The 17,312-nt window shown below is 33.2% G+C and overlaps 1 protein-coding gene across 3 annotated transcripts in view; it reads right to left on the minus strand.

Moving 5' to 3' along the window:
* Window positions 1-17,312, minus strand: part of CLINT1 (clathrin interactor 1) — a 59,829-nt gene that overhangs the window by 22,304 nt on the left and 20,213 nt on the right. For all 3 annotated transcript variants that reach the window (XM_008584865.1, XM_008584864.1, XM_008584866.1), the window contains exons 2-6: window positions 7,636-7,740; window positions 6,989-7,085; window positions 5,291-5,399; window positions 4,167-4,331; window positions 895-1,072 (exon numbers count right to left, since the gene is read on the minus strand). In XM_008584865.1, coding sequence (XP_008583087.1) covers window positions 895-1,072; window positions 4,167-4,331; window positions 5,291-5,399; window positions 6,989-7,085; window positions 7,636-7,740 — 654 coding nt within the window. The remainder of the gene's footprint in view (window positions 1-894; window positions 1,073-4,166; window positions 4,332-5,290; window positions 5,400-6,988; window positions 7,086-7,635; window positions 7,741-17,312) is intronic.

The raw sequence follows: 17,312 nt of genomic DNA on the forward strand, positions 1-17,312 counted from the left end.
AGTTCAAAAATCCATTTGGATTGTTCTTCTGGTACATACTAGCGTAGAATCATAATGAAATGTCATGGCAAGAGTTAAATTTCAAATCCTTTAACTTTTGTTTAAACTTAATATATAAACTTCATTATCCCTCAACAATATCTTAGGTCCCTAGGTCATCTGTTGTCCAAATACAAAATAACCTGTAAAAGTTTTTGTCAGGGGAAAAAAAATTCCAAGGGACGTTTAAGTAGCCTAAATAAAAATATATAGGACACATGATCAACTTTAGAAATAAATGAACACAGACAACATGGAAGGTGTGTCAATATTAATTGCAAATAATGTTTGAACTGGCATCTTAAAAACAGCTGCACAGTGCTTGCTTCAGCAGCATGTGTACTAAAACTGGAACAATACAGGGAAGATTTGCATGGCCCCTGTGCAAGGACCACTCACAAATTCATAAATTGTTCCATATTTTTGTACACAGAGTTTTTAGGGCAGTGGAACTGTTTTATATGTTACTGTAATGGTGGATATTATGCATTTGTCAAAACCCAGAAAACTGCACAACACAGTAAACCCCAGTGTAAACTATAGACTTTAGCTAATAATAGTATATCAATATCATTTTTCAATTGTTAACAAATGCACCATACTAGTACAAGATGTTAATAACAGGAGAAACTATGGGGAAGAGGAGAAGGTGTACATGGCAACTTTCTGTACTTGATGTACAATTTTTCTGTGAACCTAAAACTGCTGTAAAAAATAAAGTCTATTAAAAAATAAATAAATAAAAAGCTGATCTTCAGATAATGCTAATACCCCACACAAACACAAAACACCAGAAACCCAGCTGCATAAATTTAGCACCCTTTCCAGGAGATCCAGAAGACAAAGTGTTAATACCTGCATCTTTCTGGAGAGTCTTCTCTATCTTTCCTCCGGAACTTGCTGATGGTGTCATCAATTGTGCTTCCAATTTTATCACTCAGTTCACCTAATTTATCACTGAATGGAAAAGCACTCTTGTTTTTATCCCACTCCTCATCCCATTTTGATTTGGGCTCAGGATCATATCTTTCACCTATATAAAGCATTAAAAAAAGAAGCAACTCTAAGGACATTAAATTCAAAAGGTGTCTACAATCTTTATTTCTAAAGCTTTTCCTCATAATAAAATTGTTTTCAAAGGAAAACAGAAAGCTCCCACAGTGCTGAATCAACACAATTACAGCAAGGCACAGCATGTAATGCCAGTCATTAAGTGGCAGGAATGCAGATTCAAAAGCTTTTGTTTATGAAAACTTACACAACCTTAATGCACAGCATAGCATAACAGGAAGTTCCTAAAGGCTGCTGAAAGGAGAAGTAGAAAACACAAAAACCAACAAAAGATATATAAGCAAAAGAGAAATGGAAATTTCATTTTTACAAAAGTCACTTAATGTATTATATTTCATTTCTATCTCTAATGGATTTTCAATTTTTAGAAAAGTATTGGACAGCAACAGTGTCTTAAAAAATACAAACTGAAGGAACTCCATTCTGAACACTAAATTACCCAATATGTTGAAAGGACTCGGTAACTGTCATTCTTTCATATCAAACCAGAAAAATAATTTAATAGATATCAGGGCATGAGAAAGCATTCCTACTTTAGAAGAGAAGAATATTCTAACCACCAAAAACTACACATACTAGAATCATGAAGTATGCTCAAGCAGTTCAGAAAAGTGATGACCTATTCAACACCAATTCGAAATATATGCTGGGACTGGCAAAACCTAGAGAGCCTTTGTGTGAATTTGGAAATGAAGAGAATATAACATGGCAGTGAACAAAAAGCGCAAAATGTCAAGATTCGTTTTAGTTCTTGCCCTTAGGGACCTAAAGGAGAGAAAGGAATTATGGACACAAAATGTAAGCCTTCCATTTCCATGTCCAAATTTAATTTAAGAAGCAAGAGTGAAAGATACAGAGAAATCATGTGAGGTTTTTTAAAAAAGAAAACAGTAAAAATTAAAGCAGGTTGGGAAGATAAGAAAAAGGGCAATGAGAAATATCAAAAGAATTAAAAGGTGGCTAATGGAACTTTGTTTTTAACTTTTGTTAACAAACTCTGATGGCATATATGCCCTTTAGAAATTGAACAAAATCATTTTGCTGAACTGCCTGCTAAAGCTGCATGGCTAAAATTTTCTGTAAGAGTTTGAGGATTTTAAAACATATTTACTAAATCTGGGAGTGACCACCAACTTAAAGAAAACATGGCAAAAAGAAGTTTACTGGACAAAAATTTAAACCAGAATGATTTTCCAAAAACAAGTTAATTTCCAACAATGCATATGTACATTTCAACAACAATGTGATGAACTAGCCTTTGAAAAGCAACAGATTTACAGAAAAAATGAAAGTAGATAAAAACCAAACTGTTTAACTTTGTGAACATCATAATAAATTATTGCTAAAGATACTGGATACTGGTAAGACACTATCTAATGTCAGAATGAAAAAATATACAAAATAGCTAAAGTTGATTAGCTACGTCTGAATAATAAAAAACATTAATAACCGAGCAAAGAATGTGATGCAAATTCACAGGATGTTCAACTCCACCTCTAATCTGAATGCTGCAAGTAGTTCATTGTGACCGAGTCTTAAAACTTACTCAATTTTCTAAATTTATCTGACATAATTACGTATTATACTGGTAAAAAGAGGGATACAGGCACATGGAATGAGGAAATAAGTTGCAAATAGCAATTTCTTTTTTTTTTTCCTTTTTGTCTTTTTTCGTGACCGGCAACGGATCGCAACCCTCGGTGTCCCACCCGCACCTCGCTCAGCCAGTGAGAGGGAACCGGTCTGTATGTGGGATCCGAACCCTCGGCAGGAGCGCCGCCGCGCTCCCAAGTGGTGCACTGTAGCAGTGCGCCACCAGGCCGGCCCGCAAATGGCAATTTCTAATTAAAAACACATTAAATTGCTATAGCTACTTTGAAAAAGCTAAAAAATAAAATAACTACTTGGGTAAATAATCCAAAAACCTCTTATTCCCCTAAACAAATAAAAACTCCAAAACATATTTATATGCTTTATTTAAAAGAAAATGTTCTTGCCCAATTCAAGAACAAACTTTTATGTGATGCTTTGACATAAAAAAGGGAATTTTTCTGCTGTTAGAAACATCCTTAAACAGCTAATTAAATGCAATATTTGTCCTTTGAGGGCAGGAAAGCAAAGGAGCATAGGAATAAAAATATTTTATACATAATTACAAGATAATAGAAGATTTTTTACAAGGTTCCACTGAAGGAGTTACGAGATTTCAATATAATCCAGATATAAACAAACTTAGATATGGGTAGGGGGAACTGGAGAGCCCCAATAAGCAGATGCTAAGGTACATAGTACTGGCCTGTCTGTATATACACAAAACAACTAGAGGATTGTCAGAGTTCAGAGAAGACAGAACGAGTCCAAAGGGACCCATGCCGTGAAAGAGAGTTCTCATTTTGTGTATCTGTTTCAAGCACCTATTGCCCTATTTTAGGGAAACTATATTATATCATTATATTAAAAATAAACATGAGAAATGACTGTTCTATTTGCTCTTAAATGTGTTAGGAACAATAAACAAAGCAATAGGATTATATGAAAAACTGACAGAACCGTTGGTCATCTTTTCCTATGTTAAATTATGAATTGCTTAATTAAGGGAAGAGAGACTGAGACTAGACTGACTTATCTGCTTTGAGCCAAAATAAAGCTAAATTGGTTTAATTAGAAAGATAAATCTCCTGATCAAACATTTTTTTGCTCTAAACTGTGGGTGAGAGAAACCTTTCTTTTTTTTCTTTCTTTTTTAAAGAATGGTAACCCTAAGAGGAAAGGGTATATACATCTATTTTATACTCTGTGTCAATTCAAAGTTTGCAGTCATTTAATTAGCCATTAATGGTTAAAATTATAGTCTTAAACCCACAAAAGTTAAAAATAGGCAGGAAGATTCCCAACATCCATGTGATAGGAACCAAAATGAGGATTATGTTTATTTTAGCATTCTATGTATAACAGAAAGCAAACTGACATTCTGGTCTTTGGTATTTCAATGATTCTAAAAATATATTCAAAAAGCTAAGCTGATGCCTAGATGCCAGCCTGTCTTTGATACTCACTGTATCTGAATCCTCCAACACTGTCTGAGGAAACCCCAACATATTTGTCTTTGTTCTTCTTTGCTTTCTTTCGCTCTTCCCGAAGTCTGTCGTCATCCTGGGCAAACTCAACCAATTCCTTCACCTTCTGGCGAATATTTATACCTTGATCCTTGCCATGTTCATCTGTGAGGGTCGTTAAGGGAAAAACAAAACTTTAAGGATTCACTTAATATGCATGAAACTCTTTTAAGACAAAAGAGACACAAAAACTTCAACATAAGAAACCAACTTTAATAGTTAAAAAATGATTAAAAAGAGGCAAATTTTGCCATTTAACTTTGTCATTTCATCTTCAGCAAATTCTAAGTTCTGAAATGCAATTTTGTCTTATAATAGCAAGTAAAGTTTAACTAAAAAGGATCACAGATAATGGTACTATGCAAGGTCAATTAAAGATCCACTAAAAAGGATTACTCATTATGACCATACAAATGAATATATCCATAAATGTTTTGTTTTTCTATTGTATTTAACAAAATAAATCAAAACAAGAACAACTTTAACATTTTAATGACTGAGAGCATCTAAATGTCTTAGTTTCCCCAATACAAGTTTGGCAACACTAATTACCAGGATTTAGTGTAGCTTAAAAATTGAATTGGTAAAATGCTTTTGATTGGGATTCTCTACAAAATGAAATGTGCTTCATTCTCTAGCTTCTTTTACATTCAAAACACACTCTGGCCTCGCTGCCTTTGCACAGTAAATATTATTTGGTGGGAGGGAAAAAAAAAAATCCCAGCTTCAAACAGATGTGTGTGTTTTGGAGCTCTAACCTTTTCTTCCCATATGATTAAAGCTATTCCTTTATGGACACCACAGGGGACCAGTCTCCAGTGCATATTTTAATATAAACCCGAACACTCATGTTGTGTTGGTTCTGTTGTTATTAGCCAGTCTTTTCTGCAAGTTCTTGTCTTCACTAATTAATACTCTAGGGCCCCACGTCTTGGATTCTGCACTCGTCACACACCCAGCAACAGTCATATTCTAATTAGAGCAGAGAAGCTTCTAAGCTGGTTCAGGTGACTGACAACTCCAACTACTGTTTTAATTTGCTTATAAGGTTTTCTATTGCTCACCTACAAAGTGGTAATTTTCCAGGGATCGCAAATCATAAATGTGTTCTCTGGCACTTGTAACAACACGCTCTGATCCATTCCTTATGAGGTAAGCTAGGAGCAGCAATGACTGTAAAAACACAAAGCACCAAATGATCTAACAAAAAAAAATTCTGGTAGAGCTTTGGTAAATGGTTAAACAAAATAATTCCAACATTACCAAATAAATAATCTTAGTGGTGGTGGTGGTGGGGTTCTTTACATTAGATTTAAACACATAGCAATTTGAAGTTTCTCTTATAACAAGCATAGTAAATAATTATAAACTGTCCACTGGATACTGTGCTAAAACATTTTTTAAAAATCTGTAATTCTGATGTTCAAAAATATCTGAATGTATGATATAAATGAACAATAAGGTTTTAGAAAGTTGACTCAGTTTTTACTTTTTGTCTGGGCATTATGGAAACCACGAATTGTTAGAAACATCAGAAGAATCATTCGGTAATTATATAATCCCATGATATTTTCCCTAGATAAAATTTAATTTTGAGGTTAATGATGTGGCTTTTGTTTCAAAAGTTGCCGCCAACAAATAAAAGAAAAAAACCTAACGTTGAAGAAAACACTGTTAAAATGTGTACTTAGAATGATTGCTAATGGGTCTGGGGCTTGTTTTTGGGGTAATGAAAATACTTTGGAATTAGACAATAGTGACTCTTGCACAACTTTATGAATACACTAAAAACCACTGAATTGTACACTTTGAACTTAACCTTGATTAAAACAAACCTCACTTAAAGATTATTAGTTATATAAAAATCTAGGTAGGTTGGTGAAATTGAGGGGCACAAAACCTCATCCTACCAGTAATTTTTCTTTAAAAAGGGTTAGGGTTAGGGTTAGGGTTAGTTTATCCAATAATTTTTTTAAAAAAACTATTTTTAAAAAGCAAATTTAATTTTCATAAATTTTAATTATTTCATCACACCTACTATACAAACTGAGAGAATAACAGTGAATGTTTTTGGAAACAAACAACACAAAAAATTTGAAACTAAAGCACAGATTTTCAATCCTGAAAGCCAGAAATGTTGCTTTCAAAGTTTCAAATATGAACATTTTACGTCTTTTTAGAAAGCACAGAAAAACTTATTCTGAGTAGCAAGAAAAATGCGTGAGGACAGAAGAACAGATGATTATCTTGTTTTGGATTTTTGCATTATGTGAGATCAAAACTAAATAAAACACATTTAAAATATTAGAATTTAAGTCTGTTTTAGAACCTCTAGTTATATTTCATGAAATAACATATTTTCGGGTGAAGAATACTATAATACCACTATAAGTTAGGAAAATTTTAATGTAGAGATGACAAACCATATTAAAATGTGTTTTTCATCTTAATTGCTCATACACTAAACATGCATACTTTTATAGATTCATTACTTTAGATGTACACAACATATTTTTAGTAGGAAAAATTTTAACAGATACAATAATACTCAACATTATCAATATTATTTCTAAACATTTTACAGTAAGAATAGTTGTTTATGATGACCAGAACACAGAACACAAATAACAGATCTACTTCATTTGTCTGTTTTAGAATATTCTAATCCATGATTTAATGTGCTTCAAAATCACCTATATATTTACACCTTAAAGCATTTGTTTTCAACATGTCAAGCAATTAAAACAGACTTATGCCCATACCTTGTAAACTCTTCTCCAATTCTTTTTGTTGTCTTTTAACATTCGTGACCAAAGCATGTTCATAAGTTCTGGAAATTGTTCATACATAAATGTAGCCCTGAAAAAAAGAGTTCTTCTTAAGAGCTTGCAATATGTTAATTTTGACAGTAGATGGCAGGCTTGTTCTAAGTTACTGTTTTCCCCCCAAAGCTTAAAAAAATTAATAAGCTTAATTCAAAACATTTAGATGATATGCTTCCTTGAAAATGTTTTTCCTATATTTTATAAAATACTTAGTACATCTGTAAGCCCCACTAATTAACATCATACTTCGCAAGCTCTTCATTCACTAGCACAGTGGCCCAGATGTTCATCAGGAAAAATTCTGTATAACTTCAAGTTATTTTACATGCATTTGTCAAAATTTTACAAGATTAAGCTATAGTAACTCTCTATGCTTCACTAAAAAAGAAAAAAAAAGGTTTTTTTTGTTTTGAGTTAATTTTTAAGGGAAACAGACCTGCAAAAAAATTTCTACATTATTATCTGAATGATTATGCAAAATTTATACTTGGCAGCTAAATAGTTTAAAACCGAAAGCAAATCTCACATTTCTGTGTAAAGATACTTTGATTCTTTCTGCACTGCTGACTCAAATTATCACTTACTTGGCAATCTCTCCCATGAGTTGCCCAGAAGGTCCCCAAGGATCATCATTCGTTGCTTCTCGAACCTTAGACTCAATCTCTGAATAATTCATAACCACATTGGTGCTGCAGAGAAAAAAAAAATGCACGCACATACGCACAAAGATTAGCATCAAAACTGAGGAACACATGAAAACTTAATAATGACACTACCGGGTGTCCTAATGAGCTACCTCTACAGAGTGGGAAAGAAAACATCTTTTGTGCACAAACCACCCCAAGGACACTATATAACACATTTAAATTATCTTTAAGAAGATTTTACTATTCCATTAGCCTTCAAGAATACAGCTGGGAGATTATATTAGAGCTGGCATAAGTCCGGTAAAAAACGGCTTTGGGTCACATTAAAAAGGAAACTGAACATGCTAGAGTCTATTATAAAACTAAGTTGTCAGTTTCCTGACCAGACCTGGTTTACATCCAGTCTTACATTTCTTAGTTACGGAAATTCTGTAAATTAGGCAAAATTACATAACAGCTGAACACTATATCGGGCATAAAAAATTAAAAGGTAAATCAAAGATAATACTCTACAGATGTTTAGTATTACTATGAACATTTAATTGCAATCCCTCAGTCTTTTTTCACTTGCTATATCATGTATACTTTTCCATGTCATTATATAATCACTGCAACCCTCAGTTTTATTGGCTATATAATATTCCATCAGGAGATTATATGATAACATATTTAACTTTCCCTTAAGACTTCAGCAACGATCAAGAACATGAGCTCCAGGAGTCTGAAAGATCTGACTCCAATTACTTACTTTGTGACTTTTGGCAAAATTATTTTAATTATCTTAATCTCAGTTCCTTCAAATGTAAAATGGGAATAAATAAGACTATAATAAATAATGATGCTTAGCACAGTGCCTGATATATAGGAAGCAACCACTAAATGTTAACTATTATTATTATTAAATATAATAACCACCTACTAAGAGAATTTTAGAATATTAAATATTTTATATGAAAGAATTAGCTTTGAAAAGAATACCTTAAAATCAAGACATGAGATGGCAAAATGTTGGTTGTTAAAATGGAATTTCTCATGCTTATATGAATTTAAGAATTCCAAGACATTCTAAAAATGAACACAGAAATACTGCAAAAATGTGACATACTATATAGTAGTATTCATTAGACACCTAAAGTTTCATTTATTACAGAACAGTTGTTATAACAGATGCCTGTGAATATGGTAATTCAAATCTTCCATTTAAAATTAATTTTTTTTTTTTGTCTTTTTTCAAGTCCGGCAACGGATCGCAACCCTCAGTGTCGCGCCCGTACCGGACCGGGACCGGCAACGGGATCGCAACCCTCGGTGTTGCTCCCACACCTCGCTCAGCCAGTGAGCGGGAACCGGTCTGTATGTGGGATCCGAACCCTCGGCGGGAGTGCCACTGCGCTCCCAAGCGGCGCACTGTAGCAGTGCGCCACCGGGCCGGCCTAAAATTAAATATTGAAATGGTGAAAAAGCAGAATTGGGTAACTTTTACTTACATATACCTCAATTTTGCTATATGGTTTTTGTTATCCAGAAGGTCTATTTTTCAAATAAAAAAGCTTTAGTTGAAATTGGCACTTAAATCTCTTAAATATAAATTCTAAGTTTATTGCAAACACTTCCATTTCTTTATCTCTAAGGAAGAGACTAATAAACAGATTTGGGTCAAATTTTAAAGGAACCATTACCTAGATAAATGTGACTTGCCAATCATGGAATAAATATGGCTTCTAGACTTACATTCGGAATACTTTCAACTAGGAAGAAAAGTAAAATCCTATTATTTTCTTTCAAATCTTGAAGAAAGCTGCTTCCTAAATAATCAGCTAGTTTGATAAAATAAATACAAATTATTTCCCTGGGACTAAAATAAATCCATAATCTCCTCTGCCCCCCTCAAAATTAAAGACTACTAATGAATTTTCATAAAAATTTAGTAACGATTACATTGACAACAATTTTATGTACAAATGTAGAAGAATAATCTCTCCCCTAATTTTATCAATAATGGAACCAAAATAAAACGAAGGCAGCCAATAACAGATTTGCAATTTAAGATGCCACGGAATGATGGATTTCAGAATGCTTTTGTTTATTCTGGTGGCTTAAGAATGCATGGTTTAGGCAGTTAAAAGTGTCAAAATGCAGCTGTGAAAATGAACAATAGCAATTAGGATTATAATTCACCCAAGCATTTCATTACCAAGAATGCACTTGAAACCTTTTTGCATTGTTTAATTTGTTGAAGAACAAGATGAAAGGAGTTAATCTTCAGTCCATGTATATTAAATATTTTTACCAGAGCCTTCATAAATGCTGTAGCTTTCAGAACACTACTTTCCTTGTTCAAGCTACAAAGGCCCATGGGTCAAATGAGAAAGGTCCTGTTTCCGTAACCCTTCTCAAGATTTTTAGTAGAAAGCCTGTGTGTTTGAGTGCTATGTTTAGAGGAAGAGGTGGCAGAGAGCCAATCATTTAAGAACCTCCTTATTTCCTTGGTTGAAAAACAATGCGAGCATACTCACGATATAGTTATAAAGTACATCCACAGAGGAATATGGCAACTACAACAACAAAAAATAACACAACACTTCCATGAAGAAAATCAGGCTCTATTTTAAGGCTATTTTCCAATGAAACTGCTGCTTTCAGAAACTGGGAAGAACTCTCTCAAAATGAGATCTGATGGCATAAGGAATTCCAAAACAAAGTATTTTTAAACTTCACTTAATTCAGAAATAAATGAAGCTAAACAAGCAAACAAACAAAACCACTATATAGTCTAGCCTTATTCCAAGTCATTTAAAAATAACTATTTCTAAAAAAGGTAGAAATGACGTTTTGATTCTTCCTTTCCCATGTTTCTACTGCCCTCAATCCATGCCTTACCCATAATACTGGTGACCTTTAAAAAAAGGAAAAATAATACCCCCCCAAAAGAAAAGAAAAATAAAAAAATCTATGACAAGAAGTGAAAGGAAAAAACAGTTACTTTAATTCTTTTTTTAAAAAAAATTTAACTTCTCAATATACATTGTAGTTGATTTTCAGTTACTTTAATTCTTAAAACTTCTATGAGGGATACAAATGTCTTAAGAATGGATATTTCAGACGCTAGAGGGAGCGCTCTCCTTGGTTTTATTAGTCACAAAATCCAGACAAAAGTCTAGAATCTGTTCTGCAAATAAAATTTGGTTTAGTAAAATACCAGTAAGTTTAATAGCATTTGGACTAACACAATAGTCAAACAACTGACTTCTGGACTTTCACCAATCCTAAATTAAAATTCCTGACTTGAAAAATTTTTAAATTATCTATTCGTACTCAGTTTTAAAAGAAAAGAACAGATAATCATTATTATGACCTTTTGTTAAAGGCTGGAGTCCTTGGATATAGGCTTTTCTACTTACATTTCCTTTCACAAAATTATTATTATAACACTATGAATAATAACACTGAAAAAATTTTCTGTATACTATTTTAAACCACCTTGGCATTGCTATCAAAAAAGAATTCAACCCCAAAAATTTCTAATGATTTTTAATATTTCTCTGATCACCACCAGTAAACTAGCTTCTATCTCCTGGTTTTTACCTGTATTTAATCTCCTCAAACATATACAGATATGTAATAATGAAGGGGGAAAAAGTAAAAGAAGAAAAATAAGCTTAAGAAATACTACTACATTTTTGGAGATTTCTGACATTTCTTCACTAAGCATTAAAAATTATCTATAATATTGACAACAATCTAATAGTCACCAGAAAGCTCAAAATGAGCCTCTTCGCACGTGCTCTAAGTTTACTCAATATGTTAACTTTCTCTTTAAGATAAAACATTTCTTGAAAATGGGTGACCAAAAGAGAAGACATCTCTGTCTTGAAAAAGATCCATAATGATTAAGATCACATTGTTTAAATGTAACAGCTACTACTGCTGGGTAGGTTAAAACAATACTAAAACATAGGAAACTCTGATGTTAGGCTTAAAAAAAAGGGAAGAGTTGGAGGGAATGACCAAAGAGTAAAGAACATAAGAAACTACTCATGTTTTGAAGATTTTATCTTCAGGCAATTTTGAGTCACTGCTCTTTACAAAGATAAAATCCACAAATATAATCATTATTGTTTATATCTGTAAAACTGTTCACTGCTTCCAGAGTGCTTTTACTGACTTTCACATTTGCTCCTCACAACACCCCAGCAACAGGTAGGACAGGACTAAGATTCCTCAATGAGGGGGCATAATTGCACAACCAAGCACCACTCATTCACTGAATTTTTAATATCAACTGCTAAAAATCCTCAGTTCCACACATACACTTCTGTGGTTGTGTGAACACAGCCTACATTCAATTACTCAAGGGTCAATTTTCAGTGTGTAAATTATTAGTGCTCATCATGGTCTCCTCTTTATTCCCCGTTTTCTGCTTGTTTGACCACTCCATACTGATAAAATATCAAGATATTTTACTTTGTAAGTTTGAGTCCAGGTTTTAAAGGCAAGAATAGGTTGAAAGTAAAAGCTAAAATGGGGCTTTTAACTACAGAAAGTCAATGCTTCTTTCAATCTGCATTAAGAATAATGAGTAAAATGACTAACAACAAAAAACTTGAATCTTTATAACTGATACTTTTTCTTCTTAAAAGTTAAGAATAATGCTTTGCTAAAACAAATCTATATATCAACAGAAAAAGTAAAATGCAGGTATAATCTGGTCTTAACCACTAACAAAGGATTAAAGAAATTAAAACAGATTGATGTAGTAAGAACTATTTTTCCCAGTTTGCCTCTAATTTTTTAAAAAATGTAATCAAATGGGTCTATATTTTTCATATGGTTTCTTCATTTTGTTTTAAGCTTTTTAAAAAGACTTCCCTCACCCTGAGGTCAGGAAATATTTTCTCTGAGACCTTTAAATGTGTTTTGTGCACATGCATGCACACACATACCTACACTGACACAGAGAACGAGAGAGATAGCAAGAGACAGACACAAATATAACTTAGATCGAAGCAACTGTTTTAAATATGGGTTTTTTTGTTTGTATTTTCCAATCTTTTCCTCATAAGCATTATATTGTAACCAAGGGAAATGCCATTAACAATATAGATCAAATACTATATCATTTTGGCTACATTTTAACTATAGGCAAGTAAGCATCACAGTACACCACATAAATATTATTTGTATTTCCAATATCTTGTTTTATTAGGATAACAAGTGAAGCAAACTAGTAACTAAAATATATGCATATATACTAAAATATGTATACCAAGTACTATGTTTGTAAAGTCACAGAGAACAATTTAAGTATCTAATTTTGGAATTAATATGATTTTAAATCATTCTTCCCCAAATTATTCTTGACAACAAAACTTGTATTTAAAAGTCCAATCTTAACTTCAATGCCACAAAGATTTCAAAGATACTATTATAATGAAGTTTCATAAAACGATTATAATCCCTGTTAAGCATCAATCTTAAAAAAATTTTAAGCCATAAAACACCCATAAAATGAACACTGAAGAAAGTTTCCTCAGGTAACAAGTCACTTAAGCCAAGAAAATTTGTTCTTTTTATGTTTCTAGCTGACACGTTAAAGAAATATTTTAAGAGTAACAGCTTGACAATGGACCTTGTCATATTCGTTTTTTATCACAGGATGGCCTTCACCACATTACCCTTTCTCGCAAGGCAAACATTTTATAGGTTCAATATTCATATTTTAAAACCAAGTTACTGAGGCTGGCCAGTTAGCTCAGTTGGTTAGAGCACAGTGTAGTAATACCAAGGTCAAGGGTTCAGATCCCTGTACCAGCCAGCTGCCAAAAAAAAAGCTTAAAACCAAGTTACATATCATTACACTTCTGTGAACAGTATCAAATTTATGGTCAACAACCAAGAAGTCTACTACTCCTAAATTAAATCTGTACCAGCCAGCTGCCAAAAAAAAAGCTTAAAACCAAGTTACATATCATTACATTTCTGTGAACAGTATCAAATTTATGGTCAACAACCAAGAAGTCTACTACTCCTAAATTAAATACATAACTTCCATTGTTAGCAGAAAATCTGAGGCTCTATAAACATGATGTGGAGGTGAAAAAACTGATTATTCCACTTGGTTGGATATTTACCACACATCAAAAAAAAAAAGTCTTTTCTTGATCTGAAAATGAAGCACAAAGCAATGAAAATGTCTCAACACAAGCAACAATGTGGTTCAGGAGAAAAGTGAATTTTGCTACAACAAATATTATATTTATTTATTATCTTAGTTGTAAAATAGCTTCAGTGCTAAAATAATGAATAAACTACAGTACTCCCTCCATACCATAAGAAGTAAACCAATAAAATAAATATCAGAAAGTACAGAAGAAACAAATAGGACAACCCTAGCCCTGGTAGTTTTCTCTCTAATGCTGTCCCCATGTACCAAAAAAAAAGAAAAAAGAAAAGAAAAAAGAAAAAGGAAAAATAAAAAGAGTGAGGAAAGAGATTCCTGCCACAAGTGGGCAAAGTACATTTAATAGCAACTCCTTTCCACAGAAGTTAAATAAACTCATTCATAATCCCATGACTAGTGAATGGCAACAGATGTTAAAACTTTGTTAGGTCTCCTAATTCCAAAGCCCATTTTGTATTAAAATAAGAGAATTAGTAATATTACCTGACCTAAATGAAAGCCTACTAGTTAATATACAAAATAACATCAAATGTAATATCACAAACTGTGCTAGCAAAAAAACTAAATGTTGGGGCCGGCCCGGTGGCGCACTGCTACAGTGCGCCGCTTGGGTAGCGCGGCAGTGCTCCTGCCGAGGGTTCGGATCCCACATACAGACCGGTTCCCGCTCACTGGCTGAGCGAGGTGCAGGGGCAACACCGAGGGTTGCGATCCCGTTGCCGGTCCCAGTCCGGTACGGGCGCGACACTGAGGGTTGCGATCCGTTGCCGGTCACGAAAAAAGACAAAAAGGAAAAAAAAAAACTAAATGTTGACTTATCACTAAAAAAAAGATATATTCTCAGTCATCAAAATTACATTTTCTTTGGTTTTAGTAAATATTAAATACAAACCATCCAATCAAAAGAGAGAAAAGGCGGCATGATTAGATCATGTGTTTAGAGCACAATGTTGGTAACACCAACGTCAAGGGTTCAAATCCCCACTGGCCAGCTGACTCCAAAAAAAGAAAGAAAGGGAGGAAACCAATTTTCTCCCCACTGACATAAGTACACTTAAAAGGTAAAGAAAATATTTATTTAAATAGGGAAAAACTGAAATTGGAGATATATGAAATCTGAGCCTCTCTTATCCATTCTCTGCAGTAACAAGATTTCAGAAAAGAGTAACATCCATTCTCTGCAGTAACAAGATTTCAGAAAAGAGTAACCTGGTTACTTAAAAAACATACACCCTATTTCAATCCAATGATATCATATGTATGTGGGATGCTCATGTGCATATTATTCATGACTTCAACTGTTTACACAGAGGACTATGCTGGATTATGCACCTTCTATTTTTCCTCTTTATTTTTCAAAAGGGAACACTAAAATTCTAAATGTTGAAACATGAAACTTTCTGCTGTTTAAAATAACCATCAAATATTCCACTGAAATATTATACCTCAACCTTTAGCTATCTCAGTCAAAAAAAAAAAAAGATCAAATAAATAAAAGAGCAGCTTACTGCCAGGCTTTGAAGGAGAAAGTGATGCCCATATTCCTTTTTAAATCTTCTACTTGTAGAATAATTCTGGATACTTAAAGATGAAGTTTGTTACTATTACTGGGTACCTAAAACATTTAAAAAATACAATACAGACAAAAAACTGCCCAAGTTCAAACTCAAATTGCCTTCCTGTCTGACATTAAAAGCACAGAAAATGTTGTATTAATGTTCAAAAACACCACTTCCAATTGTTCCCTCCTCACAGATATTAGCCCATAGAAAAGTATCCCTAACTGGTATAACTATTTTTGAAATCCTGATTGTTTTAAGTTGTAAGATAATTAAGGACTATATTGTTTTCTAAACCAAAAGCTGTTCTCACATCAACTTAACTATCAAATTCTTCATTTTATTGTGACTGATGCTGGCATTAAATTTCAGTAATAGTTCAGTCCAGTATTATCATGGGGGTGGAAAACTGAACTATAGAATTTTTAGCATTCTTGATGTTTTCCACTTTTGATTGATATGGCTCAATATTCTTGTAATCGATCTCAAATTTTTACACTGTATTTGTACTTACAGATAAAATGGAATGAGAAATTCCATAAAACTGTTTTCTATAAAAGTATTTTTCAGTTTTTAGAGGGAAAGTGGGATCAAATGAAACACTGAACAGTTCTCTGCAAGTAGGAAAAAAAAACTATAAGAACAACATTCTTGAAATATTAAAGACCTTTATGTATCCTCAAAATATGAAAATGGAAATGTTTGTATTGACTCCTGATGATCACCCAGAATTAATTTAAACTATCCCATGCATATTATATTTCTTCACCACAGGGTAACCAATGTATAGAGTCCCCAAAGTTTTATTTCTTAGGTAAGAAACTTTTGCATGGTAGAACTCTCTTCATAAATTTACTGATCCTGTACAGATTTGATTGTGTCATCAATCCCAGCTATTGCCAAATCTGATGTGTTCCTCTTTAAATATATATAAAGTATTTCTTTTCCATCCATGAACTGTCATTTTCTTAGACTCTACCATATACACTATTAGCACTAGAGGTTAGCTTTCAGTCATTCTTTCACAAAGAAATAACTTGTTACCACAGCCCCAGAACTGAAGGATAAGTCTAAGCTGTGAGGTGGATGCCAGTGACAGGCTTAGCTAAGTGACTTGTTCCCATACACACATTATCAGATTTAGATCATAACAAAATTATAAATTATTTCCTGTTACAAACCATCCGGATCTGTTTTAAAAAGTCAAAACTTTGAACAGAAAAATCTATCAAGAATCTACCACATTTTAGAAAGAATTTCCTACACAGTAGGAAATGTAATGTGAAAAATTTAATCTGAGAACTTTTATCAGTAGCTGACATTAACTGATTTATAACATACTTTCTCTTCTAATCTCTAAAAATACCCATTACAGATTATCAGTATTACAGTCTTTATCTAAAAATTTCAAGGTTAAAATCTAACATTCCACACCCCTGCAACTTCAAACTGTGCATTAAAGAAGCACCCGGTCCCTTGCTTATAGAAGAGTTACCAGTATTAATACAATATCAGTTCGTTTGTGGCAAAACTAATCAGACTCACATCTAAAATTTCTGAGATCCCTAACTGATATGTTCATTACTTAAGTATAAAATTGTTCTGAAATATAAAGCAAAAGTAATAAATCAAAAGAATTAAAAAAAAAAATCCACAGAAAAATCATTCTTTTATGGTTTATGTAGAATTGAAGGTCAGAAAATATTACACTAAGGGCTGACCCCGTGGCTCACTCGGGAGAATGCAGGGCTGGGAGTGCAGCGGTGCTCCCACCGTGGGTTCAGATCCTATATAGGGATGGCCAGTGTGCTCACTGGCTGAGTGCAGTGCAGGCGACACCAAGCCAAGGGTTACAATCCCCTTACCGGTCACGA

Source organism: Galeopterus variegatus, unplaced genomic scaffold, assembly GCF_000696425.1.
Source record: "Galeopterus variegatus unplaced genomic scaffold, G_variegatus-3.0.2 Scaffold3392, whole genome shotgun sequence".
NCBI lineage: Eukaryota > Metazoa > Chordata > Mammalia > Dermoptera > Cynocephalidae > Galeopterus > Galeopterus variegatus.